At 46.3% G+C, this 14,855-nt stretch overlaps 1 protein-coding gene across 1 annotated transcript in view; it reads right to left on the bottom strand.

The window, feature by feature from the left end:
- PSMD14 (proteasome 26S subunit, non-ATPase 14) overlaps window positions 1–14,493 on the bottom strand; it is a 100,858-nt gene extending 86,365 nt beyond the window's left edge. Inside the window, exons 1-2 of the mRNA XM_069733038.1 lie at window positions 14,358–14,493; window positions 1,222–1,273 (exon numbers count right to left, since the gene is read on the bottom strand). Coding sequence (XP_069589139.1) covers window positions 1,222–1,269 — 48 coding nt within the window. The 5' untranslated portion in view covers window positions 1,270–1,273; window positions 14,358–14,493. The remainder of the gene's footprint in view (window positions 1–1,221; window positions 1,274–14,357) is intronic.
- Window positions 14,494–14,855: the final 362 nt, after the last annotated feature.

Here is a 14,855-nt window from a genome sequence, read left to right as displayed (position 1 = left end):
AAGGTATGCTGACAAACGTTGGGCCTCTTCTGTACCGACGCATGCTGTATTAATAAATACGCGTATCACTTGGATCTCTGAGTTCCGTGGCATTTGTCATTACCTGTATCTACACTACCACTGAGCACCAAATATTTACCGCTAAGTGCCTGACATATCTTCTTCAAAAGAGGAATCAAGGCAGACAGCAGTAAGAAAAGGAATGGCGGGGGGTCTGATAAGTAAGCACTTAAAACAAAAAACATATTCATGGGTTAGTTTCAAAATAAATATGATGACACAGACAAAACCTTTAATATGGATCAGTAAAATTGAAGTATGAATGAGCCCTATGGTCGAGCACATAGATAATGGTTTAGATTTAGTTTTTCACCCTATCCAGTGGTCATCCAAAAACTTAGATTTAATAGGATTACCATGACATTTTTTAAATGATCAGTGGAAAGCTATAATGATGGGGGGAGGAAAGAAAAGAAAAAAAAGAAAAAAAAGAACGGTATACACTTGCTACCATAATTCTCCTCATATCAAGCGCCATCAAAATAATAATAATCTTTATTTTTATATAGCGCTAACCTATTCCGCAGCGCTTTACAGGTTGCACACATTATCGTTGCTGTCCCCGTTGGGGCTCACAATCTAAATTCCCTATCAGTATGTCTTTGGAATGTGGGAGGAAACTGGAGTACCCGGAGGAAACCCACACAAACACGGAGAGAACATACAAACTCTTTGCAGATGTTGTCCTTAGTGGGGCTTGAACCCAGGACTTCAGCGCTGCAAGGCTGCTGTGCTGTGCCACCGTGTGGCCCCTAGAGTGATGACGACCCCACCACTAATCACCTAACCCTGCAGCCGATCAGTGGCTACAGCGGTCAGGATGTCATTGCTTTCAGCCTGGCAAAGATGATTCTAACAGAATAGAGAAGGCTGCAGTCGATCAGTGGCCGCTGACTGGCTGCAGCGGGGCTACGCGACAATATCACAAGACTTCTAGGAAAGACAGCATGGAGATTACAAAAGAAGCGCCGGTCCGGAAGGTAAATACCTTTTGTTCTTGTGGCTGTTAAAAAGGGGTTATTCGACAATGGACGACCAAACACAAACAACAAAACACACGAACTATTAACAGCTTAAACCAATTGACCTTATGATATATCTAAAAAAAAAAGGATAACGAATGCAACTTTTTGATAAAAAAAAAAATAAAAATCTACTGACCTGCCCAAGTCCAGGCATACCGCCTCCAAGTCTTAGGAGTCGATCCATTTTCCTATAAAAAAAAACAAACAAAAAAAAAACAAATAAGAAATTACGTGCACCTTATCAGTGAATCGACATTCACCTTCAATCACTCAGTATGCCAAAAATATTGGTGGTAATTACAACACAACATCAGTCTTCCTGTTAATTAACGCCACATATTAATTCAAGAAGCTGTCTCCTCCGCTAATTAACAGACAGTGTTTGCGTCTTACGTTTAGTTACCATAAGTCATAAAAAAAGTTGTTTTTGATGCAGTATTTTAACTGAAAAGGTAATTTTTTCTCTCTTAAAGAGCATGTCGCTGAAAGCGTTGCCTGGATGGCTGAGTTCTCATTGCCAAGTGCGCTGTTAGGATAGAAATATCCTGACTTTTACATCTTATTTAAAGATTAACATTCTCATTAGTACATCCTTCACTAATTAACTTTACGCTTGTCACTTTTCATCAAAACTGCAAGTGGAGGGATAGGAAGCGGAAAAAAGAAATGAACTTTAAAGCAAAATGATAAGGTCCTTATTTTGGAGACAGTTTGCTTTTCTGGGTGTTTAAAAGTTTGAGGAGGTTTTAAAATAGTTTTAAATAACAAATGTGGACAGAGTAAGGACTTGATAACAAGTAGAGATGAGCGAACCTTTTAAAGATTCGATTCGGCTGGGATCAGCAAACTTCCTGATGTTCGTCAAACCCCATTGAATTCAATGGCAGGCAAAACCAAAAACACATACACAACAACCTCAGGGGGCCCAAAAGCTGCCAAAACAGCGCAAATTAGGGGGAGACACCAGGAAAAGTATGGACCATGCGAGTGCCGTCCAAATTTTACACACCCATGTCCTTGAAAACCCAAAATTTCATTTGCCGTGTACAGTAAAACAACAGCGTGACCCGACAGAATAGATATATACACACAGATAGATCTAAAAAGGTCAGAGGTATTTGATTACCAAATAAATTATTTTCTTAAAAAAAAAAAAAAAAAAAAGGCGCGGGAGCCCCCGAAATATTATTAACCAGCAGAGGGAAAACAGACAGCTGGGGGAAGATGCTTATAGCGTGGGAAGAAGGTAATAACCATGGAGCTTCGCAGGCTCACCACCCAATTTGGAAGCGAGGATTCACGCACTATTTATGGCCTTTTTTTGCTTGCTATACGCACAGCAGCCGTATTTATAAGGAGATCGGTAGGTAGATCGGTAGGTAGATCGGTAGGTAGATCGGCAGGTAGATCGGCAGGTAGATCGGCAGGTAGATCGGTAGGTAGATCGGCAGGTAGATCGGCAGGTAGATCGGCAGGTAGATCGGCAGGTAGATAGGCAGGTAGATCGGCAGGTAGATCGGTAGGTAGATCGGCAGGTAGATCGGCAGGTAGATCGGCAGGTAGATCGGCAGGTAGATCGGTAGGTAGATCGGTAGGTAGATCGGCAGGTAGATATATGGATAATAGATAGGTAGATAGGTAGGTAGAAAAAAAAGAGGAGAAACGGGAGCATATAGTAAATATATAAAACGAACAATCTTTATTGATACAAAAAGATTAAAAGGGTTATAGGACATCAATAAGCGTAACAGTGTAAACCACGACATAACATGAAAAGGGGGAGTAAAACGCCCCACATCCCGCCACCCCCACGTGGAGTAATTAGATGGTCGTGATGTGGCAATAAATGGTGAGCACCTATACAGGTAAGTATATAGAGACAGAATGAATGGGGTCACAATAGTAACAAGGTCCCACAAAGGAACTAGGTCCCCTTGAGGAAGCGGCGTGTTTACGCCGCAAAACGCACGTCGAGGCGTACTCACCGGCGGGACCCCCTCATCTCTCTCCCCCTCCACGGGCATTAGGTGAGCATATCATGTAATTTGCACTGTTGGTATTGGGGCCGTTTTGGTCACTTATGCACACTGGCTGTACACTCTGCATTAGGTGCTAGTGCAGCGGTGACTCCCTCTCACACCATATTACTCTCACTATATGGTACGCTGTGTTCCTATTGGTGTGATAGGGATTACCATGGATGTTATTATAGACATGTTGCTAGGCTCTGCATATGGTTAACTACTTATGAGTCAGGCATCACCACCGCTGCAGGGGTTTCCTTTATTGCCAGTGCGCATTTGGTCCTCGCCTTTTGTGGGACCTAGTTACTATTGTGACCCCATTCATTCTGTCTCTATATACTTACCTATATAGGTGCTCACCATTTATTGCCACATCACGACCATCTAATTACTCCACGTGGGGGTGGCGGGATGTGGGGTGTTTTTCTCCCCCTTTTCATGTTATGTCGTGGTTTACACTGTTACGCTTATTGATGTCCTATAACCCTTTTAATCTTTTTGTATCAATAAAGATTGTTCGTTTTATATATTTACTATATGCTCCCGTTTCTCCTCTTTTTTTTTTATATCTAGTATTTGGAGCAATTATATAGAATCTGGGGGACCACCATATATACTAGTTCGCTTTTCCCAGATTTCGATAGACAGGTAGACAGACAGGTAGACAGACAGGTAGACAGACAGGTAGACAGACAGGTAGACAGACAGGTAGACAGACAGGTAGACAGACAGGTAGACAGACAGGTAGACAGACAGGTAGACAGACAGGTAGACAGACAGGTAGACAGACAGGTAGACAGACAGGTAGACAGACAGGTAGACAGACAGGTAGACAGACAGGTAGACAGACAGGTAGACAGACAGGTAGACAGACAGGTAGACAGACAGGTAGACAGACAGGTAGACAGACAGGTAGACAGACACGTAGGTAGATACATTTCTGTATAAGAAACAGCACATTCTCCAGAAGTACAAGTCTACAAGCACGAGATATGACTGGGAACAATGATATGTTTGGTAATTCTGATTATTTTTTAAGAACGCATATGCTCTTGAATTAAAAGGAAAGAAAGAAAAAAAAAAACACTCTTCGCATGGAAGTCATCCAACATCTATGTCTACCACTACACTGGAAGAATGAAGTATAGTCTGACATTAAGGGAAGAATGACAACAGACACTGAAGTCTGAGAGCCTCGTCCCGGATGTTTTATGTCACAAACGTGCATTGACGAGGACGCTGCCACAATGTCACACATCAGTCATTATTTTTGACAAAGTGAAATTACAAAGGAGGCATATTAAGAATTGAGATCAAGTTTTATTTATGTCATTCAATTAAAAGGGGGAGATATATCAAGATTTGAGCAAATAAAAGGTGAAGCTATTACTAGTTGCAACTAATAAGATTCTATTGTTATATGAAGCCCCTTAGAAAATTAAAGCAGCGACTGCTTTACTTTTAACCAATTTTAAGAAACCTACTGGATTTATTTGCTCAACATCTAAATTTTAGTTGCCTCTTAGCTAATGGATAGCTATTATGATTTTTCTTATTCATAGCATACATAAAAATTACTCTCGTCTCCATTTGGCACATGTTCAGTAACAGCAACATGAAGGACATTATACAACAGTTAGGAGCAGTGTAGCTGTGAATCCAGCATGGTCTAGATCCCTCTCGCTCCTTGTTTCACACTCTGTTCCTTCTTCCACCCCCTCTCCATAGACATTAATGGGCAGCTTATTTGAACAAGGCTGAAAGCCGTTTTACAGAGTGAAAGAGGAGCTCAGGAGGGGAGGAAAAAGGGCAGAAGGGAGAAGTGCCGGTATATTTATCAGATAAGATATAGAACAAAGTTTCTTATATATAATTGTACTGTTGATTTATGCAAAATCTACTGAAATATAGCATGTTGTGAGTTGAAATCTCCCACGCAGATCCCACAGACAATCAGATTGAGATCTGGGGAATTTTGAGGCCATCGCTCCATAGTCTAGGTCTGATGTGCCAACTATAAAAACTTTCCGCAGTGGACAAGGGTCATCATAAGTACTCATATTCTGGCCATATTTTATCTGTATTGCTGCCAATATTCTGATCCAGACAGAGTCTTATGACCCAAACTGATGGCAGTATATATACCTAGGATACTGCTAGCAATCACTTTATGATTTTGTGATCCGTGGACAGGCCGTGATTTGCAGCCATAATACAAAAGAGAAAATATGGCCGTAAATGTCATCATGCGAGCCTTAATTACTAGTACAAAAATCCAACTAAAGGAAAAATATTTAAAATAAAAAAAAAATAAAGTGAACATTAAAATTATGTGCAATATCCATTTTTGTGCATTAAACAGTTTAGGGCAGAAGAGGCATATCTATAGTTTTGGTGGAGATGAGTGCATTGCCGTTAGTGTCAAATTTTGACATTTTTTTCAACAATCAACCTACTATAATGTGGCAGCTATAAACACCCTTTAGGGTATCTCTGGGTCTGCTGTTTTCCAGTGCAAGTGCTCTCAAGGCTGTACAACAGACAGCACTTGCACTGATAATTAACCATTAGCGTCAATGGGCCAAGTCACAAGGGCACATTTCATCATGGACTCACGTCAAGCCTCTGTACACCACTGGCATCAGGTTAGAGCAGGGGTGTCAAACTGCATTCCTCGAGGGCTGCAAACAGGTCATGTTTTCAGGATTTCCTTGTACTGCACAGGTGATAATTTAATCACCTGCACACATAATGATTGCAGCACCTTGTGCAATGCTAAGGAAATCTTGAAAACCTGCATGGTTTGCGGCCCTCGAGGAATGCAGTTTGACACCCCTGCGTTAGAGGACAATGGAATACACAGACGTTTTCCATAATTTGTGTGAATAGAGCCTAAGGGAACATTCTCATGAAAGCACTGCACGGCCGGTATATGGACCTTTACAAGCTCAGACTGGGACTACTGAACCAAACTAAATGTAATAAGAATACATTAGGCTAAAAAAGTTTGGGTGTGAGCATTTAACCTACATATGGACCATATAATACATTCATGTGAATGAAGCCTAAAGCTGGACAGATTACATAGCTCTGAGCGATTAGTTGCCTGACAGCGATCGGTCCCAATTCACCCATACACATCAGCGGTTGACTTTGCCGAGTGCTGCTGGGTTCTAAATGAGAGAGTCACTAGTAGAATCATCTGTCGGCTCTTGTTTTGATCAAATGGCCTGGCGTGATGATATCGATGTGGAAGGACACACCTAACTTTGCAACAGGCCCACTAATCAAAAGTATAGTCGTAGACACCAGGAGATAGGAGGCAGTTCTCAGGACTCCTGTCTAGTGGCCACGGGGTACTGTCATGGCTGATAGACTTCCTCCTGTGAATAGATTCAAACCCACGTTACTCAATCTTCCACCATTCAAAATACCTTACTTTACTAGGATTTCTCCAAACATTATTTCAACATTTGGTTACACTTTAAAAAGGTGGACCTGTCATTGCAGGTATTTTTTCCAGAATGAGCTGTCCTGCGTATATACACATGAGGAACAACACTATTCTGTTAACTACATGACTTGTATCCTGCATTTTCATTAGCTTCCTTTTCTACAGGCTCTCATTTTTAGTTGTCTCTGACCTAAAGGGAGGAAACAAGCTGCTATGTCTCACATACACACAAACATAGTTGCCTCTTTCTCCGTTTAGCACATGTTCAGGACTGGCAGCAGCAAGAAAGACCGTTTTGCACAGTGTAGCTGTGAATCCAGCTCTGGGATAAATCTCACTAACTGCAGCACATTCTGACAATGCTTGTTTTTCGCACTCTGCTCCTCCCTCCTCCCTTCCCCAAAGAGTAAATAGGAAATGTAGCCTGACCCCTTGGTGTGACCAAGACAGAGTTGAGCTGCCTTTTCAGAGTAGATGATGAGAGTAAGGTAATGGTGAAGGGATAAGAGGCAACAAAAAAAAGAAATCAGAATTCTATGCTAAAATATATTAAGAGTTTCTTATAATAGCTTGTAGTTTTGATTTATGCAAGGTGTGCTGAAATGATAGTGCCCAATTAAAGGGAACCTGTCACCCCCAAAATCGAGGGTGAGCTAATCCCACCAGCATCAGGTGCTTATCTGCAGCATTCTTATATCCTAAAAGATGAGAAAACGAGGTTAGATTATACTCACCTGGGCGGGCGGTCCGATCCGGGGCCTCCCATCTTCATAGGATAACGTCCTCTTGTCTTCACGCTGCAGCTCTGGTGCAGGCGTACTTTCTCTGTCCTGTTGAGGGCAGAGCAAAGTACTGCAGTGCGCAGGCGCCGGGCCTCTCTGACCTTTCTAAGCGCCTGCGCACTGCAGTACTTTGCTCTGCCCTCAACATGGCAGACAAAGTACGCCTGCGCCTGTGCCGCAGAGTGAAGACCAGAAGAGGACGTCATCGTAAGAAGATGGGAGGCCCCAGACTGGACCGCGACACCCATCGGACTGGACCGGGACCGCCCGCGTGAGTATAATCTAACCTCTTTTTCTTATCTTTTAGGATACATCGGGGGCTTATCTACAGCATTACAGAATGCTGTAGATAAGCCCCTGATGCTGGTGGGCTTAGCTCACCCTCGAATTTGGGGGTGACAGGTTCCCTTTAACCCCTTCATGACCGGGGGATTTTTCGTTTTTCCGTGTTCGTTTTTCGCTCCCCTCCTTCCCAGAGCCATAACTTTTTTATTTTTCCGTCAATTTGGCCATGTGAGGGCTTATTTTTTGCGGGACGAGTTGTACTTTTGAACGACATCATTGGTTTTAGCATGTCGTGTACTAGAAAACGGGAAAAAAATTCCAAGTGCGGTGAAATTGCAAAAAAAGTGCAATCCCACATTGGTTTTTTGTTTGGCTTTTTTGCTTGGTTCACTAAATGCAAAAATGACCTGCCATTATGATTCTCCAGGTCATTACGAGTTCATAGACACCAAACATGACTAGGTTATTTTTATCTAAGTGGTGAAAAAAAAATTCCAAACTTTGCTACAAAAAAAAAAAAATTGCGCCATTTTCCGATACTCGTAGCGTCTCCATTTTTCGTGATCTGGGGTCGGTTGAGGGCTTATTTTTTGCGTGCCGAGATGAAGTTTTTAATGATAGCATTTCGGTGCAGATACGTTCTGATCGCCCGTTATTGCATTTTAATGCAATGTCGCGGCGACCAAAAAAACGTAATTCTGGCGTTTCGAGTTTTTTTCCCGCTACGCTGTTTAGCGATCAGGTTAATACTTTTTTTTATTTGATAGATCGGGCGATTCTGAGCGCGGCGATACCAAATATGCGTAGATTTGATATTTTTTTTTATTGATTTATTTTGATTGGGGCGAAAGGGGGGTGATTTAAACTTTTATGTTTTTTTTATTTTTTTCACATTTTTTTAAACTTTTTTTTTTTAACTTTTGCCCTGCTTCAATAGCCTCCATGAGAGGCTAGAAGCAGGCATAGCACGATCGGCTCTGCTACATAGCAGCGATCTGCTGATCGCTACTATGTAGCAGAATTGCACGTGTGCTGTGAGCGCCGACCACAGGGTGGCGCTCACAGCGACGGGCAATCAGTAACCATAGAGGTCTCAAGGACCTCTATGGTTACCATTCACAAGCATCGCCGACCCCCGATCATGTGACGGGGGTCGGCGATGGCGTCATGCCCGGCCGGAAGCGGTAGTTAAATGCCGCTGTCTGCGTTTGACAGCGGCATTTAACTAGTTAATAGGTGCGGGCAGATCGCGATTCTGCCCGCGCCTATTACGGGCACATGTCAGCTGTTCAAAACAGCTGACATGTCCCGGCTTTGGTGCGGGCTCACCGCAGAGCCCTGCATCAAAGCAGGGGAGCCAGCATCGGACGGTATAGTACGTCCGATGCCGGTAAGGGGTTAAGGATAAGTTCACACTTGGAATAAATACTGCAGATGTTCCTCAGCAGAATAAATTGACAAGAAAAATGGACGTTGCACATGTCAAAAGGTGAAGTATGCAAGGACAACCGCAGAATGCGTCCGGATTCTGAATATTTTAGGCCCTGACCAAACTAAATGGTCTTATATATGTAATATGTCTATGTTGCTTTTTTTAATTTTGTTTTTGAGTTGGGGGTCAGTAGAGCCAAGGCCGATCTACACATCACAGTCTGTAATCAAGCCTGGAAACATGGATGGGTGAAAGCAGCCTAAAATGACGCTGCAGATCCTAAATCCTCAGCAGTAGTCAATATACGCTGTAGACATTTAATGCAGAATGAGATTTAGTTAAAGGGGTTTTCCCGTGAACAAAGTGCATTTTAATAAATAGATCTTGGAATAATAATAATAATAATTTCCACAATTGGATGGATTATTTTACAAAGTTCCTGTGTGGAGATAATGTTATAAGGCTACGTTCACATTAGCGTCGCGTCGCTGTTGCGTCGGCGACGCACGGAAAAACGCGCGCGTTTTGCGACGCGTGCGTCGTTTTTTGACGAAATCGGACGCACAGAAAATGCAACTTGTAGCGTTTTCTTGCGTCCGACGCTAGCGTCTAAAACGACGCACGTGTCGGAAAACGCGTGCAAAAAGACGCACGCGTCCCCTATGTTAAACATAGGGGCGCGTCGCCGACGCAACAGCGACGCGACGCTAATGTGAACGTAGCCTAAATGTGCCCCTGCTGTGTACTGTGTAATGGCTGTGTCTTATGAGTCATGGGGAAAGCAAAAGAATTGTCAGTGGAGGTAGTTGAACTGTATAAAACAGGAAAGGGATACAAAAAGATATCCAAGGAATTGATAATTCCAGTCAGCAGCGTTCAAACTGTGATTAACAAATGGAACATCATGGGCTCTGTAAAAACAAAACCACGGTCAGGTAGACCAACAAAAATATTGTCAACAACTACCAAGGAAAATTGTTCGGGATGCAAAGAAAAACCCACAAATAACATCAGCTGAAATACTGGAATCTCTGAAAACTAACGGTGTGGCTGTTTCAAGATACACAATAAGGAGGCACTTGAAGAAAAATGGGCTGCATGGTCGAGTCGCCAGTAGAAAGCCATTACTGCGCAAATGCCACAAAGTATCTCGCCTACAATATGCAAAACAGCAGAGACAAACCTCAAAACGTCTGGAACATGGTAATTTGGAGTGATGAGACCAAAATTGAACTTTTTGGCCACAACCATAAACGTTACATTTGGAGAGAGGTCAACAAGGCCTATGATGGAAGGAACACCATTCCTACTGTAAAGCACAGAGGTGGATTGCTGATGTTTTGGGGATGTGTAAGCTACAAAGGCACAGGAATCTTGGTCAAAGTTGAAGGAAAGATGAATTCAGCAAGTTATCAGCAAATACTGGAGGAAAATTTGCAATCATCAGCCCAGAAGCAGCGCATGGGATGTACTTGGATGTTCCAACATGACAACGATCCAAAACAAAAGGCCAAGTCGACCTATCATTGACTACAGCAGAACAAAGTGTTCTGGAGTGGCCATCTCAGTCTCCTGACCTCAATATCATTGAGCCACTCTGGGGAGATCTCAAGCGCGCAGTTCATGCTAGACAGCCCAGGAATTTACAGGAAATGGAGGCTTTTTGGCAAGAAGAGTGGGCAGTTTTACCATCTGAGAAAATAAAGAACCTCATTCACAACTACCACAAAAGACTTCAAGAGGTCATTGATATTAGAGGGGGCAATACACGGCATTAAGAAGAACGGAGGTTATACCGAACTCTCTCTCCCCGGCAGCGGCAGTGAATCAGCCGAATTTCATTCAAAGCAAAGCGTCCAGAGAACTTCCGGGTGCACTGTTACGTCACTTCCGTTCCTCTCCGCACAACCAATCAGAGAGCACATTAGGTATTATGTCGTTTACGTCGGCCGTAATACACTGCAAGAGACGTCATTTTTATATAGAACACTAGAGGGAAAATAATACTGACATCATGTGTCTGCAGCACAGGAGCCATATTTCGTAAAACTTTCCCTATTTATGTACTAAGTAAAAGTAACGCTACGACAAAATGGCCACTAGTCACCCAGCTATTATCATCTAGATAGATGCAGCTCTCACCATGCATGGGGATTCCCATCTACTATACATTTAAGATACATCTTGTAGATGTGCCATAAATGTACGAGACAAGAACTGCTCAGTGATCAAGTGATTTTCACTACTGATGAAATAAAGGATTGAAGATTTTATTGAAACTTTGAGATTTTCCTCTTCACTGTATCTTCCGTGGGTCAGCGGTGTTCCCAGAATGACAGCAGGTGGTTGTGAACAGTCACACAAGATATATACACAGCGAGGCAAAAAAAAAATTCTTTTCTATATGAGAACAGTGGTGGTCTACCTTTGGGGTCTTTTTAACTTACATGCATGTGTTTGGTGCTGAAAATCACTTATGCAATTGGATTTAATTAAAAATTATGCACCATTTGGCTTTTACAGACTCTTGTTTCCTTACACATTCAACTTTGATGTGGTCATAAGTTGAGAGGAGCTCAGAAAAAGACAGAAAACAGTTACAAGCTCCCCGTTAGACCGAGCTCACTGACGATTTCTCAGTTACCTCATTTTGCAGACAGCAATAGCCTCTGTGTAGCACTGTCTATGCTATAGAATGCAAATTATGCAACATATTTTATTAAATCTAATTACAAAAGGGGTTTGGTTCCAAATACATGCAAGTAAGAAAGGCCCCAAAAGGTAGGCAGACAATCCTGTTCTTAATATAAAAAAAGTCTTCAAACATAGATAAGCCCTTCAATATGTTAGGAGGATAAATCCAAGATGCCGTTTGTAGGATATCCCCTTTATACAGATGATGCAGCAGTGCAGGAGGTAGAAAAGTAGTGTTCAGGAAGCGAAAATTCCAACAAAAGGAATCTGAAAAAATGTCAGCTGTAGGGATCGCTCCTACTTGCGATTTAATTGGACAAATGCAATCAGATGGGGGGGGCGGGGGGGGGGGAAAAAAAAAAAAAAAAAAAAAATCGGACTGCATTCATACTAATTTAATCCTATACTTCTCTTCTCAATGTTTTCCTTTTCCTTCACTGATCGGACAGGAAAAATAACGCAGCATGATGAAATCAGAATGCAATTCTGTGGATGCGTGTGAAACATCGCACTGCGAAACCAAGGGCTGCGCCCCAAGCGGGCCCCGCGACCAAGGGCTGCGCCCCAAGCGGGCCCCGCGACCAAGGGCTGCGCCCCAAGCGGGCCCCGCGACCAAGGGCTGCGCCCCAAGCGGGCCCCGCGACCAAGGGCTGCGCCCCAAGCGGGCCCCGCGACCAAGGGCTGCGCCCCAAGCGGGCCCCGCGACCAAGGGCTGCGCCCCAAGCGGGCCCCGCGACCAAGGGCTGCGCCCCAAGCGGGCCCCGCGACCAAGGGCTGCGCCCCAAGCGGGCCCCGCGACCAAGGGCTGCGCCCCAAGCGGGCCCCGCGACCAAGGGCTGCGCCCCAAGCGGGCCCCGCGACCAAGGGCTGCGCCCCAAGCGGGCCCCGCGACCAAGGGCTGCGCCCCAAGCGGGCCCCGCGACCAAGGGCTGCGCCCCAAGCGGGCCCCGCGACCAAGGGCTGCGCCCCAAGCGGGCCCCGCGACCAAGGGCTGCGCCCCAAGCGGGCCCCGCGACCAAGGGCTGCGCCCCAAGCGGGCCCCGCGACCAAGGGCTGCGCCCCAAGCGGGCCCCGCGACCAAGGGCTGCGCCCCAAGCGGGCCCCGCGACCAAGGGCTGCGCCCCAAGCGGGCCCCGCGACCAAGGGCTGCGCCCCAAGCGGGCCCCGCGACCAAGGGCTGCGCCCCAAGCGGGCCCCGCGACCAAGGGCTGCGTCCCAAGCGGGCCCCGCGACCAAGGGCTGCGTCCCAAGCGGGCCCCGCGACCAAGGGCTGCGTCCCAAGCGGGCCCCGCGACCAAGGGCTGCGCCCCAAGCGGGCCCCGCGACCAAGGGCTGCGCCCCAAGCGGGCCCCGCGACCAAGGGCTGCGCCCCAAGCGGGCCCCGCGACCAAGGGCTGCGCCCCAAGCGGGCCCCGCGACCAAGGGCTGCGCCCCAAGCGGGCCCCGCGACCAAGGGCTGCGTCCCAAGCGGGCCCCGCGACCAAGGGCTGCGTCCCAAGCGGGCCCCGCGACCAAGGGCTGCGTCCCAAGCGGGCCCCGCGACCAAGGGCTGCGTCCCAAGCGGGCCCCGCGACCAAGGGCTGCGTCCCAAGCGGGCCCCGCGACCAAGGGCTGCGTCCCAAGCGGGCCCCGCGACCAAGGGCTGCGTCCCAAGCGGGCCCCGCGACCAAGGGCTGCGTCCCAAGCGGGCCCCGCGACCAAGGGCTGCGTCCCAAGCGGGCCCCGCGACCAAGGGCTGCGTCCCAAGCGGGCCCCGCGACCAAGGGCTGCGTCCCAAGCGGGCCCCGCGACCAAGGGCTGCGTCCCAAGCGGGCCCCGCGACCAAGGGCTGCGTCCCAAGCGGGCCCCGCGACCAAGGGCTGCGTCCCAAGCGGGCCCCGCGACCAAGGGCTGCGTCCCAAGCGGGCCCCGCGACCAAGGGCTGCGTCCCAAGCGGGCCCCGCGACCAAGGGCTGCGTCCCAAGCGGGCCCCGCGACCAAGGGCTGCGTCTGAAATGCATCCTTTTTTATGGATATTAGTACATTGTAGTGAAGGTGACCTTTTTCAGATCCCTTTTGCTTCTTGGACTTTGCAGTTCCCTTTTACCCTATAGAATATTAGTCACCATAGCAACATGTAAAGCCCCAGTGTTTATGTTTTAAAGGTCCTGTGAGACATTGCATCTGGTTGCTATTGGCAAAAAAACAGCTTTTCCCTTTCTCTGGTGATTTTTTTTGTTAGTTTCCTCCTTTGAGTTCTTGTTTTTCACCATTTTCAATACCTCTTCTAGTGACTGGAAGCAGCAGGCAGGGGAAGGCAACAGGCAGAGGAGGCAGCAGGCAGGGGAGGCAGCAGGCAGGGGAGGCCGCAGGCAGAGGAGGCAGCACGAGTCGGCATTTCCTTCCACATGAAGCCTCTGTTCTGCCCTCCCGAAAATCATCGGGGCATGGAAAATAATAGCGGAATCCTCCATAACGGACCTGCCACTGAATACCGCAACCCCGTACAACGCTCGGTGCGAATTACTACTCGAGTCGCAGGATGAAGCTGCGGCCTAGTCCTAAAAGTCGTTCTCCTATGCGCGTCATTAGCGGTTACGTGGCGTCTAGCGGGCGCCTTACCTGTCAATAAACTTCCCTGCAGAAGAACGAAGGTTTTACCGAACTCTCTCTCCCCAGCAGCGGCAGTGAATCAGCCGAATTTCATTCAAAGCAAAGCGTCCAGAGAACTTCCGGGTGCACTGTAACGTCACTTCCGTTCCTCTCCGCACAACCAATCAGAGAGCACATTAGGTATTACGTCGTTTACGTCAGCTGTAATACGCTGCAAGAGACGTCGTTTTTATATAGAACACTAGAGGGAAAATGCGACTGACATCATGTGTCTGCAGCACAGGAGCCATGTTTCTTAAGACTTTCCCTATTTATGTACTAAGTGAAAGTAACGCTACGACAAAATGGCCACTAGTCACCCCGCTATTCCTATAGATGTGTATGTTGCTATTTTAAACTAATTATAAAATAGGTACCAGTCAGCATCCTGCAGGCAGAAGAGCAGCTTATTTTTTTTTTCACAATGCTACGATAAGGGAATGTTCACACAGATTGTTTTTGAAGCTT

This window comes from Ranitomeya imitator, chromosome 7 (assembly GCF_032444005.1).
Source record: "Ranitomeya imitator isolate aRanImi1 chromosome 7, aRanImi1.pri, whole genome shotgun sequence".
In the NCBI taxonomy this organism is placed as follows: Eukaryota; Metazoa; Chordata; class Amphibia; order Anura; family Dendrobatidae; genus Ranitomeya; species Ranitomeya imitator.
This window is presented reverse-complemented; position numbering and strand designations above follow the sequence as displayed.